Genomic DNA, 16714 nt, shown 5'->3' with positions numbered 1-16714 from the left:
GATACATTTGCTATGTGAGCAAATGTATCTAGTTAGCTTTTGATATCCTTCCAAAAAATGGCAAATATTCAGTGTTACTCCTGAATTAAAGGCATACTAAGATATGTTGTAGATTTGCATTATAGATAGCTGTATCTTTCTTGATAAAAATGAGCATTCAGTGTTGTTATTTGGAATAATTTAACAAATCCATGCCTGAAATAGTTGCTTGAATGTCCATGACAGTATCCCAAAGGTAATATTGCTTCCATTTGTGTAAAATAAATAGGACTGAAGGGTAATGTTGCTGTCCAACTTCAATTTGACATCCACACATACGCAGAATAAAACTATTCTATTTTTTGTTTCAAGTAGAACATCTTGATTGTGTTTACATATAAGAAAGAATAATTAATATAAAATCATCTATATGTGTACTGGCTATCTGCCAGACTGCTTTACTGCATGGTACCATGTGTGTTTCCAGACTCTCTAGAGCCTACATGCTAGCACATCTTATGGAATGATGCTAATATTACAAGTGGAAGGTGTTTAAGTAATTAGTGTGTAGATCAAGGAGTGTCATGCAAAAAATTAAGCTCTTGCAACTACGAATATTTGCCATAATGAACACCTTAACTATTTCAGAGTATTTAGTCAGCTCAGGCAGTAAATTTGTCATTTCATAATATCACTAAAACTTTTGTTCGGCATTTGGAAAAGTAAAGCAGCTGTAAGTGGATGTTCAATCTCTTGACATGCCTCCAAGGGGGAACTCAGAAACAGTTTGGTTTTTACACAGTTTATAATGTTCTTTGAATGCTTTCTTTAATAGTGAAAAACACTCTTCAAAGGTCTAGAAGGTAACTACTCAGGGGAAATGTTCAGATACACAAATGTCAGCTAGGCACACAGTTTCTGCTGGAAGTAAATGGGAGTTCAACACCACTTATGCTTTTGAAATTTTTTCTTCTTGGGAGATGATCTCAATGCCTTTCCTTTGTCTTTGTAAGACAATCCATCGTTTTCTAAAAGGATCTGTATTGCACATTTTTAATTAGAGAGATGTGAAGTAAGACACTTCAGAAATGGATTCTTAAATCACATAAGAGCTGTGTTAAGAAGTAACAGTTTACTGACACTGCCCTTTATCAAAATGTATAGAGAGAATTTTTAATTCTCTGGTTGATAATAATGCTGCTGTTTTGTACAGTATATGCACAGAGGATCTACTGTTAAATCTGTGTCAAACTGCACATCATTTTCAGTTCTTTGTGTGAGTGACAATATGATTTGTGCATTTGCATGCAGTATGCTAGCCAGATCTCTGCACAAAGGAGGAAATAATTCCAGAGCTGAGTGAGTGCAGTTAACAACTCAGTCTTGCAATGACCTCTGAGCAAGTTCAGGGTCTTCCAGTAAATCTTCTTGCAGGAGAGCAACGTAAGAATGTAAGCAAGAGAGTTAGTTATAGGAAAGGACAGAGCAAATGCAGAAGGATACTTTAAAATTTTCTAAAGTCTTTGTGATATTCATGTACTTAAAAAGCCCAAACAAAAATGATGATTCAAAATTTAGATGTTTGTGTATCAGAATTCATACTGTGTTTAAGATACAAAGATAACTTGAGCTGCACTGAAAAATAATTCAGACACAATTTCACAATTTTTAATTCAAGTTCTGTCTTCTCTCTTTTTTTTTTTTTTTTTTTTTTTTGCATTAGAATTGCCTGTGCAGTGCTTTTCTTCCTCACCTGTAACCTCAAGAAATCATTGTTCTTTTTGCCAGGTTCTCAACCTAGTACAATCCTATGTCACACTGAGGGTCCCCTTGTATGTCTCCTATGTTTTCCACTCTCCGGTGGGAGTAGGAGGTTGGCAGCACTTCGACCTGCAGTCTGAGCTCCGGCTGACTTTTGTGTATGACACTGCCATCCTGTGGAAGGACGGCATCGGGAGCCCACCAGAGGCAGAGCTCCAAGGTGGGACTCTGATTTCTTTTCATCAAAATCATTCTGTTACCGAGAGTGTAATTTGTACTTTACTATTGGTTGCAAGCTGTTTGTTTTTGCCCAGTGCTTGAAATTCTCTGCTGGGTTGCTTATGAAAACCATGTTAAGTTGATATCAGTTCTTTTCCTGCAAGGAAAGACAACTGCCACTTTGTGTTTAATTAACACATTTATGTCTACTCAGAGCCTCAACATTTACCGTGTCTTGGTATTCTGTTACCACACACTATATTTGAGTATTAATGAGAAAAATTGAAACTTTGTTATCAATATTTTTCTGGCTCTGAACATACAGTTCCAGAATACTTTGATACTTTAAGAACATAATTTATGAAACATTGAAAAAGAAGAGAAATACATAATGGATATAACAACCTGTCTTATCCATTAGACTACTGGATTGTAAAAGTAAAACATTATTTAAATGTGATATATACTGCCGATAAATATTTGTGACTGCAATTAGTCAGCAGGTCAAACTTCATCATTAGATATTTTATCTCTGCAAAAAGTGAATTTATTTTAAAAAAACATGCAGATATCTACAAAAGATTAATATGCATAGTTGTGCATATATACTGCTTTGTTCTTCGTGTGCACATTTACTTAGCAGTGCCCAGAATTAAGCTTCAAGTGTTCATTATCTGTCCCAGCCTAAGGTAGGATACAGGCACCAGCTGTAATTACATATGTACACTCACACAATGTCAGCAATCCAGTGTGAAGCTGAAGCTATTCTTTTTTTTTTTTTTTTTTTTTTGGCAAACTCTATGTCTAAACTGCAGATGTCATTGCTATGCAAATTTCTGTCCTGATAGTAAGAGCAGGTAATTAGGAATGGCAAGGGCAATCTGCAGTGCATGAAGAATGAAGCACATGCCAGGCCCTGCTTAAACAACAAGCCACATGCCACAAATCATGTGATATATTTGTCACCACTTAAAAGCCAGATCTAATCCTTGGTTTCAGCAACTGTGTGATGTGTCTGTGCCACCACTTTCATACCTTTGGTGCTTTAAATTTTTATTTGTATGTCTAAAAAGTTGATGTTCAGGGCTATGGAGGTAATGAACGTTGGCAGCTCTCTTTGAACACAGAAGCATGAAACACAATGAACACAGGAGTAGTGGAGGGCAGACACCCAATGGATTCCAGTCTGATTTGGGCAGCTACTGAGAGTTATTACTTCTCACTATGTGTTTTTCTGGGCAGGAAGGAGTTAACTACTTCTCACTTTGTTTTTATACCTCTGGATGCATTTATTTCCTCTACAGAAATTCTACGTAAAGCCACAATCCATGTATACATACATGTATACATTTATACATATTTCTAATGTATAAATGAATGTATTTGATACACGTGATTTTGTGCAGGTGATATGTGTTCACGTTGGTGAACATGTTAGGTTTCTGGCACATTATCTTAGGTTTCTAGCCTATTTTCTTCTTACCACTAGCAAACAGGAGGGTGTTACACCACTGGCTCTCTATAAGGGAGCACTGTAGGAATGCCCGAACTCTGAAGCTTTGCAGAATACTGGAGTAAAGGGGACTTGAATTCAAGCAACAGAAATAAACCGCTTCTGACATATAAACAAGACCTTGTAACTTGAGATTAGGGAACATTATGCTCATGTTTTGGGATGAATTCGTTCCAGAAATCTCCAGCAATGCAAACCCTGTCAGAATAAGTTTCACAGATTCATCTGTTCACCAGTACCATGGAAGACACAACTGCTGCTGCCACAGTGGCAGTGCATGCTGCCTTGGCACAATGGACAGAGAGGCCCTGATAAAGAGGACACAGTTTTTATTGGCAGAAGTCAGCTTGAATACCTGGTGAAACTGAAGTATTCTTCCTTCTCCAGAACCTACTGGCCCTGACTATATTGTTCCTGAATACAGATGCTGCCTGTGCTGTGGATTTTTCTCAGTCTACTAGAACATCAGTGTGGGGGGATAATAACATATGTAAGACTATGAATTTGCAGGGAACTGTGAATTTCTCTATGTATTTTGGAAAACATTGTGAAATGTAGCTCTAGTACCACATTGTAAATTCATGTTTAAAAAGACTCTTAAATGAGCCTAAAAGATACTAGCAGGCCTCCTCCCAAACACCTGATGAGGCAAGAGAGAATAAAAAGAGTGGAGCTGCTGTTGCGTAGAATTGTGATTTATTTGTCATCTGCAATTGGAATGGTATTTATGGATTGGCTTCTGCTGACAGGTTCTCTGTACCCAACCAGCATGCATATTAGTGAAGAGGGACGCCTGGTTGTCAACTTCAAGACTGAAGCACGGTTTCACGGTCTGTTTGTCATGTCCCACCTTGGTAAGCTTAATCTACAGTTTAGCAGTACTGTAAAAATACAGACACATCTCCCAAATTTCGTATTTTTCATTCTTCTTAGTCTTGCTGCTGACACCTTACGTTTTTATGTACTCTGCCTCTCCAGGTAATGATTTATTCTGTTTGGGTTTTTTTGCTTGTCGCTGATGACTATATTCAGAATTTTAAACTTAATGAAATAGTTCCACTTGATGAAAAGGCTGATTTATGAAAGGTGAAGATCTAGGCCAATCTGTCCATAAAAACACGTTTTTAATCCAAAAGCTAAGATGTACAATCTATCTCTATTTAGAGACTAAGAATTAAAATTTCTAATTTGCAGCCTGTCAATGTTATTTAGACTTTTTTCAAAGAGTAAAAAAAGCTTTAGTAGGAGTTTTGTATCTCTCTGTTAATAAAACATTCTCACTGCCATTCAATTAAGTCATTACAGAGGACCTGATCCTGCAATTTAATCTGTTTAAACCCTTCTCCCTTTGTTCAGAATAATCACAGGTATAAGTCTCTTTCTACAGACATAAGTCTGAGCATGAATGTTGGCTATGGAAAAGATTATCCAAGTAAATTAAATCTGCTGAACAATAATGGGAAGGGGAAAAAAAAAAAACATTTTAAGAAATATATTTAGTTTTAGTTAGTTTTTTTAACCTATAACACTGCTTCATAGTGATTCTGCTTTTTCTCAGCTGTCCTCTAGAGTTTAAGGTTCTGTGTATTGGATAGAACTGAAAGAGTTACTCTGCTAAGATAAATTATTTTTTGTTCCTTGGGCTGACATTCCAAGTTAAAAACAGGAGGGATTATAGATCTTTGCCATTCCACTCTCACTGTTTTGCCTTTCAGTTAGATTTAATCTTTATGCAATTCTGGTTGCGTAGCCCAAAAACAGCTGCTTAACTGACATTTGAACAAGAGTCCAAGGGGGCCCAGCTATGTTGACTGTAATTCATTTTGTAAGTTTCAGCTAATAAAGCCCATTGCCCTGTAAAAGCATTAACATCACCACGGCATAATGGTTTTTAAATTATTGGGAATGTTTATCAGGCTGAGAGTCTGCACTGAAACACTAATGGTGACAAATCTGTCTATTGGCATATTTCTAGCTTCATCTCTAACTTCCATGGTTATGTCAGCTGATCACCCGAGCCTGACATTCAGCCTCAGCCTCATCCGAAGTGAGCCCACGTACAACCAGCCAGTTCAGCAGTGGAGCTTTGTTTCAGATTTTGCGGTAAAACCTCAGCCTTTGCTGTTTTCTCTTACCTCAACTTGTAAGTTAGGATTTTAGTGTTAACACTCTTCTCTCTCATTGTCTCTCCACAAAGGTTCGAGACTATTCTGGGACGTATACGGTAAAGCTGATAGCTTGTACCACTGCTCCACATCAGGAGTACAGCCTGCCGGTGATCTGCAATCCTAGAGAGCCGCTCACATTTGATCTGGATATTCGATTCCAGCAGGTAGCACCCCAATGATGTTTTCTGCATATTTGCTTTTCATTTTAATTTTCAAATCGCCTTTGGTAATCTTGTAATTATAGTACTAGAAATTTTATTTACTTGCTTACAATAAACCAGTTGCAAAATTGCAGTGACAGAACATGCTTTCTTCTGCTATTTAGTTTTACGCAACATGGAAAGGTTAATGTAGGAGCACAAGTGATTTTTTTTGTCCTTGACGCATGGACAGTATTTGTTCATTTTTCTGTGATAGTCAGAAGGATGTTCATTCACATTGATTTGTGTGATGGTTACTCTCTCTGGTATTGAATGTGGGACCTTCAGAGAAAGATTGATCCAGTCTTAAGGTAAGACTTCCTCCACTGGCTCTGGAGGAAGTGTACATAACCAACACTGTTAAAATACTCAGCTTTAAGACTTATTTGTGATATTAAGTGACAAGAATCCCAGCCACAGCAATATGGATCACTAATTGTAAGGGCTAGCATGATCTTGGGAATAGTAAGGATGAAGTTTTATTACTTCTGTTATTTGGAGCCAATACAACCAAGACTGGAACAATGTGGCTGTGGTTTCATGCTCATTAGTAGTATAGATGTATGCTATTAGGTCATCTTACAGTGTAAATACAGTGTGGATCAGCCAGAGATGCACAATCAGTTTCCTGTTGAATTAGCCAGAGTATGCAAAAGAATGTATGCAGCCTTTATGCTTTCATTTGGTGTTATGCCAGCTATGGGAGAACAGATGATTCATGATACGGCATTAAGTTCTGGTGAAACAGAGAGATGATACATGATCTGACAGGAAACCTGCCTTCTCAGAATTAACCCAGCAAAACATTTTGGAAAAAATGAGTGGTTGGAGTTGGGAGGGGCAGATTTTTACTAGTTCAGCACTCTGGCTTTCATCTGGCATTTCTAATCTGCTTCTAGGAACTCTAAAGCTATTCAAAACAGTGCTGAGCCACAGCTTGTGTCCAGTCCTCATGCAAACAAAAAAAGATGTTGATGATTTGAAGAAAATTCAAAAGAGCAACAAAATCGTTGCAAAATTGGCAAAGTAGCCTAGCGATATTCTTTTTATCTCACCTGGAAGAAGCCTAAGGAGCAAATTTCTCAAGTTGTGAGAATGATTTTGTGAAAATAAAATGGCTGCTGTAGGGCTCCTTGTATCAGATAAAGCTTTAATAGTGTAGTATATGCAGGTTTCAGGTATACAGATTAAAATTAGGGATAAGGTACACAACTGTAATAGTGTCATAATCACTAAGTAGTGTTGCTAGTTAGTCCCCGTCACCAGCAATTTTCAAATCAAGACCAACTCATTGTTTTGAGATATTCGCAGTGAAAAGAATTCAGGAAATGTTGTGGTCCATTATTGTTTCCTTTGATCATAGATGGAAAGAATATGTGGTATTAAAATGGGTTCCAATAAGACTTCTAGGCATTCTGCAAAAATGAATGAACATTAGCACCCATGTTTTAGCAGTAAGAAACAAGAAACAGAGAAGTGAGCATGAAAACTCATGCTGCTATGCTAGTTCTTAGACTAAGAACATCCTGATACCTTGCACAGACCCACTGAAGTCAGTGAGTGCCAGTCTCAAAACTGGATCAAAATGGTTTTGACTGCAAATCAAATTATGAAATAGAACAATAAAAATTGTTTCTCTCAGTTCTCGTTCTAGTGTTCCAGGTGCTCTACTGAATTATCTTCTTGGTATTTTTAGTATGAGACTTTTTATTTTCTTGTAATCATCATTTTGTTTGGATTTCCTTCACTAATGTTTTCATTGTTAGGAGCGAGGGGCCATTTTAAGATGCAAAAACCAAGTAGAAAAGATATTTTTGTGTTCTCTCTTTGAAGATTTCGCTTCAGTATTTCTGTCTTTACAGTGTTTCTACTCATTTTGTTGTTCTTCCTTCTGTGCCCCTAGAAGAGGGAAGCAGGTAGCCTGTAACATTACTGGGCATTGTATTACCACTACTTCATTCTGGAATGCCCTGTACATGACAGCATCCAAACTGCAATCTCTGTTATATTAAAATCTCTTCAGCATCTCCTGTCTTTAAATGCACATGACTACTTCTTGACAGAACTACTCCCATAATACTTGCTGCCCTGAGATGAACCTGCCTCAGGAGCCATCTGCTTCTTTTGAGGTACCATGTAGCTCATGGGTTTTTGTCCCATGGAGGTGGATATATATATATATGTATGTATATATGTATCTATATAGTGCCAAACCATCCATATGCAAAGTTCATGAGTATGACGAATAGGCAGAGTAAACTCACTGTACATTTTTTCACTCAGCAGATTCTCACAGATTATGTTTTTAAGTGCTCTTTTGTTTAAAATGCTTTAGCTGGACAATGGAAGCAATTACATTTAAATTACTGTCATAAAATTCAGCTGTAAGTCAGCCACTGGCAGCACTGAGTCTTACATGTAAAACTGAAACAAAAATAGTCACAGAATGAATAAGAGATGTATTCCCAGCTATATGCATAGTATTGATCCAGACCAGTGCTCTTACCATTGCTGTAAATGGTGTGGCTGAAGTCAGTGCCTTCAGTTTAACACATGCCTTTTGTTTCCAGTTCAGTAGAGATTTACTCTGCCAAGGATGATGCCTTGATGAAGCCATGCTTGATTCTCTTTCTGATCTGCAGCTGAAAACTAGTTGACTCAGATAGGTGTTTGAAGCTGTGGGATCACAACCCAGTAGCTTGAATCCGGGCATTTGTAAGAAAGCATTCCAAAGAGATTGGAAATTTTTCACATATATATGCATATACAAAGGCATTTTTCTAATTTGTTTAGTGGCTTCTTGTGCTTTTTTTTCTTTTCTTTTTTTTTTTTTTTGAAAGCATGGAACCGTCTTTTTGAGGTCTGGGTTCTCCTCAGTTCTTCTGTTTGCTCTATTCTTTCATTTTTCTTATGGCCAACATAGGGGTTGCCTTCTAACTTATGTTTATGAAGTACATGGCCCAGTGAGAACCTGCTTCTAATAATATTGTTTTATTGTACTTTTATTATGTAATCAAGAAAAAATCATAGATAAATATATTGAATATATGAAGATAAATATCAGCATAAAAGATGCTCAGATGCTTTGGTGCCTTTTCAGACATACGATCTGAGTTACATACACAGATATCCTGCATCACTAAATCTTGCAAATGGATATTAGAGAATCAGAAACAGAGGTGGGACTTCAGTGTAAGGGTAAAAATGGAATAGAGAAAAAAGGCTGAGTCAAAAAGAGACAAGATACTGAGGAAAATATTTTTCTCGCTTTACCACACATATACGTTGCCCTGGGCACCTTCTTGTCTGGAATTTGAAAAATGTGTTGGGAAGAAACTAGCCCAGAATCTCATCAATCACAGAAGTAGATAAGCCAAAGGCTATGTGTGTGTAAAACATGCAGCAATATATTTCTAGTGCAAATAAATATTTATAGTTGTGTTATTGCACGTAGATATGCAGAGCTGATGAATAGCGTATAGGGGAGAAGATCAACGTTTTGAAAGTGATTAAAGAATGATTTTTGAAACACTGTTGTGTTTTAGGTCAGTGACCCAGTGGCTGCTGAGTTCAGCTTGAACACCCAGATGTTCCTTCTCTCCAAAAAAACACTCTGGCTGTCGGATGGATCAATGGGCTTTGGACAAGAAAGTGATGTTGCTTTCTCAGAAGGTAAAATTGTGCACTGATCACAGACCTTGAATATGTGGGTCACACTTTCAGGATTCTGTTTCAGTCAAAACAAACCAGGAATAAGGATTTAGCTGTGTCTAGCTGTGTTCTTTTGCATTTGTCTTTCCTACTGGCACTTTATATCAGAGCTGTTGGTCCATCTACACAGGAACTATTACATCTGAATTTGACGTTGCTGGTGCCATTTCTCAAATGCTGTGCATTTCATAAATGTTTTTTTGAGCGAAGACCTGAATATAGTCCATAATTTAAAGCAGCTTCTGAACTGGTTCTAATTATAGCAACTGCAAATGGCTTCCTAGTGCTGTTATGCAGCCCAGGGCATGTAGAAGAGTGTGCAGTTTGATCACAGCCTTTGGCAACACCCTCTGGTGAAAGCTGAGTGGCAAGGTGTCTCAAGTAAATTCTTAATGTAACTGTAGGCAGACTGAGAGTCTTCAGCTTGGACATTTGAGGTGAGCAGAAACTGCAGTCACATTACACTGCACCAAGCTTCTTAACTAGGCTTATTTAGCTTCAGTGTTGTGTTAACTGTTCCAGCGTAACAGGATGTTAACTCTGTGCATTTTCTTATAGGTGATGTCATTTATGGTCGAGTGATGGTGGATCCAGTGCAAAATCTGGGCGATTCCTTCTACTGTAGCATTGAGAAGGTTTTCCTGTGTACAGGAGCTGATGGATATGTACCCAAGTATAATCCATCCAACACTGAATATGGATGTCTTGCTGATTCTCCATCCCTTCTGTACAGATTCAAGATTGTGGTAAGATTTCTAGATCTGGAAGAATACACATTTACTGAGATAATTTTTTGTACTTCTTTTATCTAAAACCAACCTGGGAATAACAGATCAGTATTATACAAACATGTTTGGTTGTTTTTGTTTTTGTTTTTTTTTTTACCTCTGTGACCTTGTAGGATAAAGCTCAACCAGAGACACAAGCCACAAGCTTTGGAGATGTGCTTTTTAATGCAAAACTTGCAATAGATGATCCTGAAGCAATTTCTTTAGTTAAACAACCAGGCTCTGATGGATTTAAAGTAGACTCAACTCCTCTGTTTCAGGTATGATTTCTATAGCTTAGTACTAAGACATTGAACCAAGCAGAAACACTTGTACAAGAAATGTTTTTTAGTGTAAGTCACATTGAAACCAACTGAAAAAAAAAAAAATGTACTGTTATTTCAATTCAGTTAAACAGAGTTACAAATGCTTATAAATTTCAAGATGTAAAATCTGGAACATTTCTAGGGTGATTCATATAGGGACAATATTGCTTTTCTTCTATTTAATTTCATAATCTAAGGAGAAGTTATATCAATAATTGTTATGCATTTCTAAGAACTTTTTATACAGCATTGTTTTATTCCTTCTCATCTCTCTTGTCTAAGCCACAGGGAGAAAGAATTCTAAGCATTTATAGAGAACTTCATCAGAAGCTAATTGATACAATTTTCTCTGCAAGTCATCTTCACAAGCTTGCATACTGCAATACATCTAAGCACAGGAAGGCCTTCTAATTGAAATCTAAAGGATACACCTGCTTTTTAATTCTGTATAACCCATCAGCTGTTTACTTTCATTCTTTAGATTGGTATGACCCAGCCAGCTGTTTTCCCTTTAGAATTTGCCTCCTTTAGTATTTTCAAAGCTGCATGCCAACTGTAGCAATTGGACGGATCAAAATGATGGGAAAAGGTGTTTCACAGGAGGTGTAATGACAGAAGAATCAGCACAATAGAAAGGTGCTATAAGGAAAGGGAAGAAGATTGCTTACCCATATCAGAAGATTTCAGGTTTGCAGAGGAAAGCTCCACCAGGGAGGGATCTCCAGAAAGAGATCCTTCTCTAGTGGCAGTCAGCTCTTAAATGGGGTCTAAGAGAGATGCAGCCAGACTTTACCCCTTCTGGTTGTACAGGTGAATTGCCTTCAGCTGTGCTCTCAGGTCTGACCTGGTCCTTTCTCAGGAGATCAATCAGTGGTTCAGGCCATGACTCAATAGTTCCCATAAACAAACTCAAAAGTACAAATCAGAAAAAGTACTAAGGAGTCATTAATCCTACTCCTGGCTATTCAGTGATATGTCCCACTGCAAATAATGGACTATTTAAGAGAATAGCTTATTTAATACAAAAATGGTTTCGTAACCTGACCCCACTGAACTGATATCTTTGTTTTGATTTAAAGAATCCACTCCCAATAATGCAGTATTTTTTGCCCTCATTATGTCAAAAGAATGAGAATGTGAAGAAACCTTATGTCCTGACAAAGATGTGGAAAAACAAGTATAAAATAGAAAATGTGTTCAGAATTTTGCACAATAACAGAATCTGGGGGCAACTACTCAAGGTAGAACCAGTAGACTTTAAAAAAAAAAAAAAAAAAAAGAGATAGAGAGGTTCATTCATCCTGCTGGATCTTGCCAAATTTGTTATGTATCCAGAAAATAGAGGACAGATTCATAGAAGATGGTATTATCTAATGCAGACTGTAAGGAATTGCAGAATCACAGAATGAATGAGGTTGTCAGGGACTTCTGGAAATTTTCCATTCCAACCCCTCTGCTCAAAGCAGAGTCATCCAGAGCAGGTTGACCAGGTCTTGCTCAGCTGGATTTTGAATGACTCCAAGAATGGAGATTCTACAGGCTCTCTGTTCAACCACCTTAAAATGGCAGATTGCTTTCTTATGTTCAGATGGAAACAGGAGCCACAGCTAAGGCCTAGAAGGCTGAGAGGTTAGGTCTGGAAGGCCCCTTTTCGGTAGCCTGTCTATGGCTGAGGTTCTTTGCACAAGACCTGTATGGCCATTGGTATTAATGGTACAAAGTTAAATGTTCTTCATCTGCACCTGGTAGTAATAGAGTATGGCTATGGAGAGGAGTTAACACTGTTCTTAAAATTTTGACAGAAAATGTGACTTACCTGGGACTGATTGACACATAGTGTGTTTTACCTGTTCTTGATTTTGAAATTTGAAAGTACTGTCCAGACAGTCATGACAAAGTGGTAACTGATTTTGTCTGTTTATAGCTCTGTCCAGATTGTGCATGTATGTTTAAAAGCCAAAAAAATGTGTCTCTCTAGGTGTCCTTGGGCAGGGAGTGGTATGTCCATACAATCTACACTGTACGATCAAAGGAAAACGCTAACCGTGGAATTGGCAAAAGAAGCGTGGAGCAGCAGTACCACTCACTTTTTAGTGGAGGTAGCCCAGTACCATCCACACAGAGACGTCATAAGAGAGGAGCTGTGGGAGCCCCAGAACTTGCAAAAGACATTGGAGTAGAAAACAACCGAGGGACGAACATACAGCACATAGCACTGGATCGCACCAGCAAGAAACAGGTCCCTCAAAAGGAGGTTGTGGTCAATGGTGTTCTCCCCAGAGAACTGAACAGCCAGAGCTCAGGGGTCAGCGTAGTCACAATCATTGGCGGAGCTGCTGCCATTTTCCTTGCCATCTGCTTAATTGCAATCAGCATTTTGCTGCTAAAGCGGAGACAAAATTCTGAGAAGAAGGAAGCTGCAAAGAAGTCAGGCAGCAATGAACCAATGATGCTGCCTGATAACTACACCAGCGATAGCTCTGAGGTTTGATTTGAAGACCACAGAATTCAGCCCGGAGTCTCCAGGGTGCCTCAAAACAAAATTGAACTGCACTTATGTAGCAGCAGATCACGGTGACTCGTGAAGAGTAAAAAGTTCATGTGCGTCTAGATTTACTTGAAATTTTTTATCCTGAACTTTTGCTGCCTTTATCAACAATAGAAAAATCCGTACTGAATCTCCCACTTTGCACTAAAGGTTATCGTGATGTCCCTATATCATGCACTAATCTTTAGCAGGAGTTCAAGGAACTGCATTGTAAGGGAGAACATTTTCTTTTATTTTTTTTGTATTTGCTGATATTTCAAAAAAGTAGTAGAAACTATCCAAAGGTGCTATAGATCCTTTCTGTAATAAGAGAGGAAATTTGTTTCTTTAGAAATACTGAATACTTGAGAGGTGGAATACTTACACACTTCAGTCAAATTTTGTACTGTTTCTCACAAAGAACTCGATGTCTGCAGTTAGGTTGAAAGGTGATAAAATGCCTTAGGCATGAATCCTCCCTCCTGTAAGACTTTGACTACATCTAAGCTATACCAGTGATTAGGTTTTTTTCCTTATGTTTAACTCAACTTTTTCTAAAGGCAGCTAGATTAGACGGCGTAACATTATAATCAGTTGCATGTCACAAAAGGCAATACATATTCTTTTCTGCAAATTCTTATTCAGCTATTTAATCAGATATTTTTTTTCCCTCATTTTTTTCCTTATTTATGTTGATATAAAGCCAAAGAATACAACAAATCTTGAAGGAATTTTGTTTTTGACAGGAACTGGACGCATATCTTCTTAAGTTTATAGCAAATCATGGATGTGTTGCAAGGCAAATTGTATTTTTTAGTGCATATCCACTGCTGGGAAATGCAAGCATTAGTATTTCAGTACCTAGTATTAGATTAAAAATGCAGAGGACAAAGTTCTGCCTGAACTGAGCCTAGGAATCATGATATTGAATCCAGCATGTGATTGTCAGTTGCCATGTCAAATGGCAACAAAGTGAAGAAATAAATATAACAAGATTGAATCAAGTAGTATTTATTAGCTTACCATTATAGCATATCTTGACAAACATGCTAGATCATTGCTGGGCTACTTTTTGTTTTAACAAATGACTACTTCTGAAAGAGAGATTCTGATTTTCTCTCAGTCTTCCCAGTGTAGACAATCTGGCAGCATTGATGTCTCATTGAAGTTTGGATCAGCAGTGTTCCATGCCATTTTTTTAATGCAGACAGGACCTGTTCTACCCTAAAGATATCCTGCCAAATGCTTGGCCGTGGATACCATATAATCCTGAAGATTATCCCATTTGTCACACTAGCATTTGATATGAATAAATCTTTTCAAGTCAGTGGAGTTCAGCTATATAAACTAAATAAAATCTGAAGTAGGCTGTTGAGATTGGTGCTGAAAAACCTGTTCCCCTCCACAGCCTGTGGTGGTGGGTACTGGCAACACCCAAACTATCCTCAAGCTGCAAACCATCTGGCATTTGACATTCTGGAGACCATGCTGCAAAGATCTGAGTTACCAGGATCCAGTCTGAAAGCAGCCTGGCTTCTAGCACAGAGTGCTGCCTCTGAACTAAAATATGCCCAAGAGGCTTTGTATCCTATGTATGTTGGGCTGTAAACGCAGGGAGACCCAACTTAGTGATTCCACACAATCGTCCATAAGGCTGAGAAATCTTGAGGTCTACTCTCCTGGGAAGGTCTGTGCTAGGATTTGTGGTACAGTATGAATGTGCCCACAGAGGGACTCACGCTAATATCTCTGGATTTATATTGTTATGACTTCACTCATTTGGTAAGGCTTCGTCAGTTTTTCACCCAACGAATCAGGTCAGAATCTGTACCATCTTTTCCTGGGTTTTCTGAAGACTGTTGTTCAGAATGCTTAATTGAAAGATGTTTTCAGCAACCTGAGGGTCAAGCTCCATTATTAAAGTCATGCAGTCATCTTTTATTTTAATTAATCTAGTTCTAGCCTGAAATAATTATCCACAAGGCTATCCACAAGACGTGCCCAGTGCATTAGACCTTTTCCCTGGTCACCTGACATTAATTTACTCTTGTAATGAAGTTCCCAGTTTTGTGATCCATGTATTATGTGTGCAAGATTGATCAAAGACTTAAGCCACAGATGTGTTTTATGTTTAAAGTTCAGACCTACGTTACAATTGTAATCTAGGATCAGATTTGCCCTTGTGCCCATACATGAAATAACTGATTATGAGAAAGGCAGGATTTGTCTCCTAGAACCTGCACATTCAGACAGTGATTCTACAGTAAAATGGGACACATGTAAATAATAGAACATTTTAATATTTATAAAATGCCTGTTCTATGTAAGCAGAGAAGATCTTTTAAAATATATATATAATAAATATGGAATGTAGGTGTTTATCAGTAGAGCAATTTTTCTGTTTTTGAATTTTAACAGACTGAAATATCATTAAAGTTGCTTGCAGGCAAAATCTTTTTTTAAATAATTATTATTTCTTTTCATGAAATCATACCAAAAACTGTGTGTTCTACAAGCCAAATATTGAGTCTGGTAGATTTGATCACTGCTTTGAATAATGTCTGATTATAGCTCTGTAAAAGGTTCCCAATTATGGGGATTATCAGACAAACATTTTTCTAAAAAATATATTAAAAAAAACCTGCTGATAACAAAATAAAACACAAAGCACACACTGAGAAGCTGGACAAGAATTAGCAAGATTCATTAATCAGGTATCAAAGTCCTCTGCCTGGGAAAAAAATCTCAATGTTCCCAGTAAGACCTGCCAGGTGTGTCCCATTCCTAAGAAATTGAATTTCTTACAATTCAGTGAACCATAAGTACAACTGTAGCAGCATGCTTTGTTATTATGGCTTCAAGGTTTTGAATTTCAGCAAGACGTTTTGGAGGCTTATTAACATTTTTCCTTCTACTTAACAAGTGACCTTGTTTATACTAACCTGAATAAGTGCCTCATCCCCAGTTATATGCACAAGTATATTAATATTTATCTATCCATGCAATAAACTGAATATTTTATATATATATATAATCTATTTCCAGCATATGTATTCAATCTTCTTTTCCCTGAAGATACGTATTCCGCTGGCAGTAATGCCATTTGTTAAGCCCTTTAAACAGTAACTGCTGTGTTTAAATTTGTTATCAAGCTGTCAGAAATCTTTCCATGCATATTTATTTGGAGCAATTTCTTATGTATGTCTGTGGCTGTGATGTTTGGCATTTTTATCAGGAAAAAATAAAAGTAAAACTACTTCTGTTTTGTTACTAATTTAAAATCTGCGTATAACTGTCACACAGTGGAGAGTGGTCAGTAATGCATTGTTATGAAAAATGAATTTGTTACATCAACTGAATGTCATAAGCTTACTGCTGCATTTGGAATAAGTCTTCCTGCTTCCTTCCTTGTGCCTTTTGGTCACAAAGTGTTCAGCAGAGGGACTTCTTTGTAATCACCGGAGTTGTGCTCATGACTCACAGAGTGATTACTTCTTTCAGTTGCAGAACATCAGAAACGTCCAGATCTGTAGATATCAGCAC

General features: G+C 37.5%; 1 protein-coding gene across 1 annotated transcript in view; it reads left to right on the top strand.

The window, feature by feature from the left end:
- The window catches only part of FREM2 (FRAS1 related extracellular matrix 2), a 128325-nt gene extending 111894 nt beyond the window's left edge, over positions 1-16431 (top strand). The window contains exons 17-24 of the mRNA XM_085215964.1: positions 1768-1960; positions 4222-4326; positions 5448-5575; positions 5670-5804; positions 9386-9512; positions 10110-10297; positions 10453-10599; positions 12623-16431. Of these exons, the coding sequence (XP_085072090.1) occupies positions 1768-1960; positions 4222-4326; positions 5448-5575; positions 5670-5804; positions 9386-9512; positions 10110-10297; positions 10453-10599; positions 12623-13135 (1536 nt within the window). The 3' untranslated portion in view covers positions 13136-16431. The remainder of the gene's footprint in view (positions 1-1767; positions 1961-4221; positions 4327-5447; positions 5576-5669; positions 5805-9385; positions 9513-10109; positions 10298-10452; positions 10600-12622) is intronic.
- The last annotated feature ends 283 nt before the right edge of the window (positions 16432-16714 follow it).

This window comes from Meleagris gallopavo, chromosome 1 (genome assembly GCF_905368555.1).
Source record: "Meleagris gallopavo chromosome 1, MGAL_WU_HG_1.1, whole genome shotgun sequence".
Classification (NCBI taxonomy): Eukaryota; Metazoa; Chordata; class Aves; order Galliformes; family Phasianidae; genus Meleagris; species Meleagris gallopavo.
This window is presented reverse-complemented; position numbering and strand designations above follow the sequence as displayed.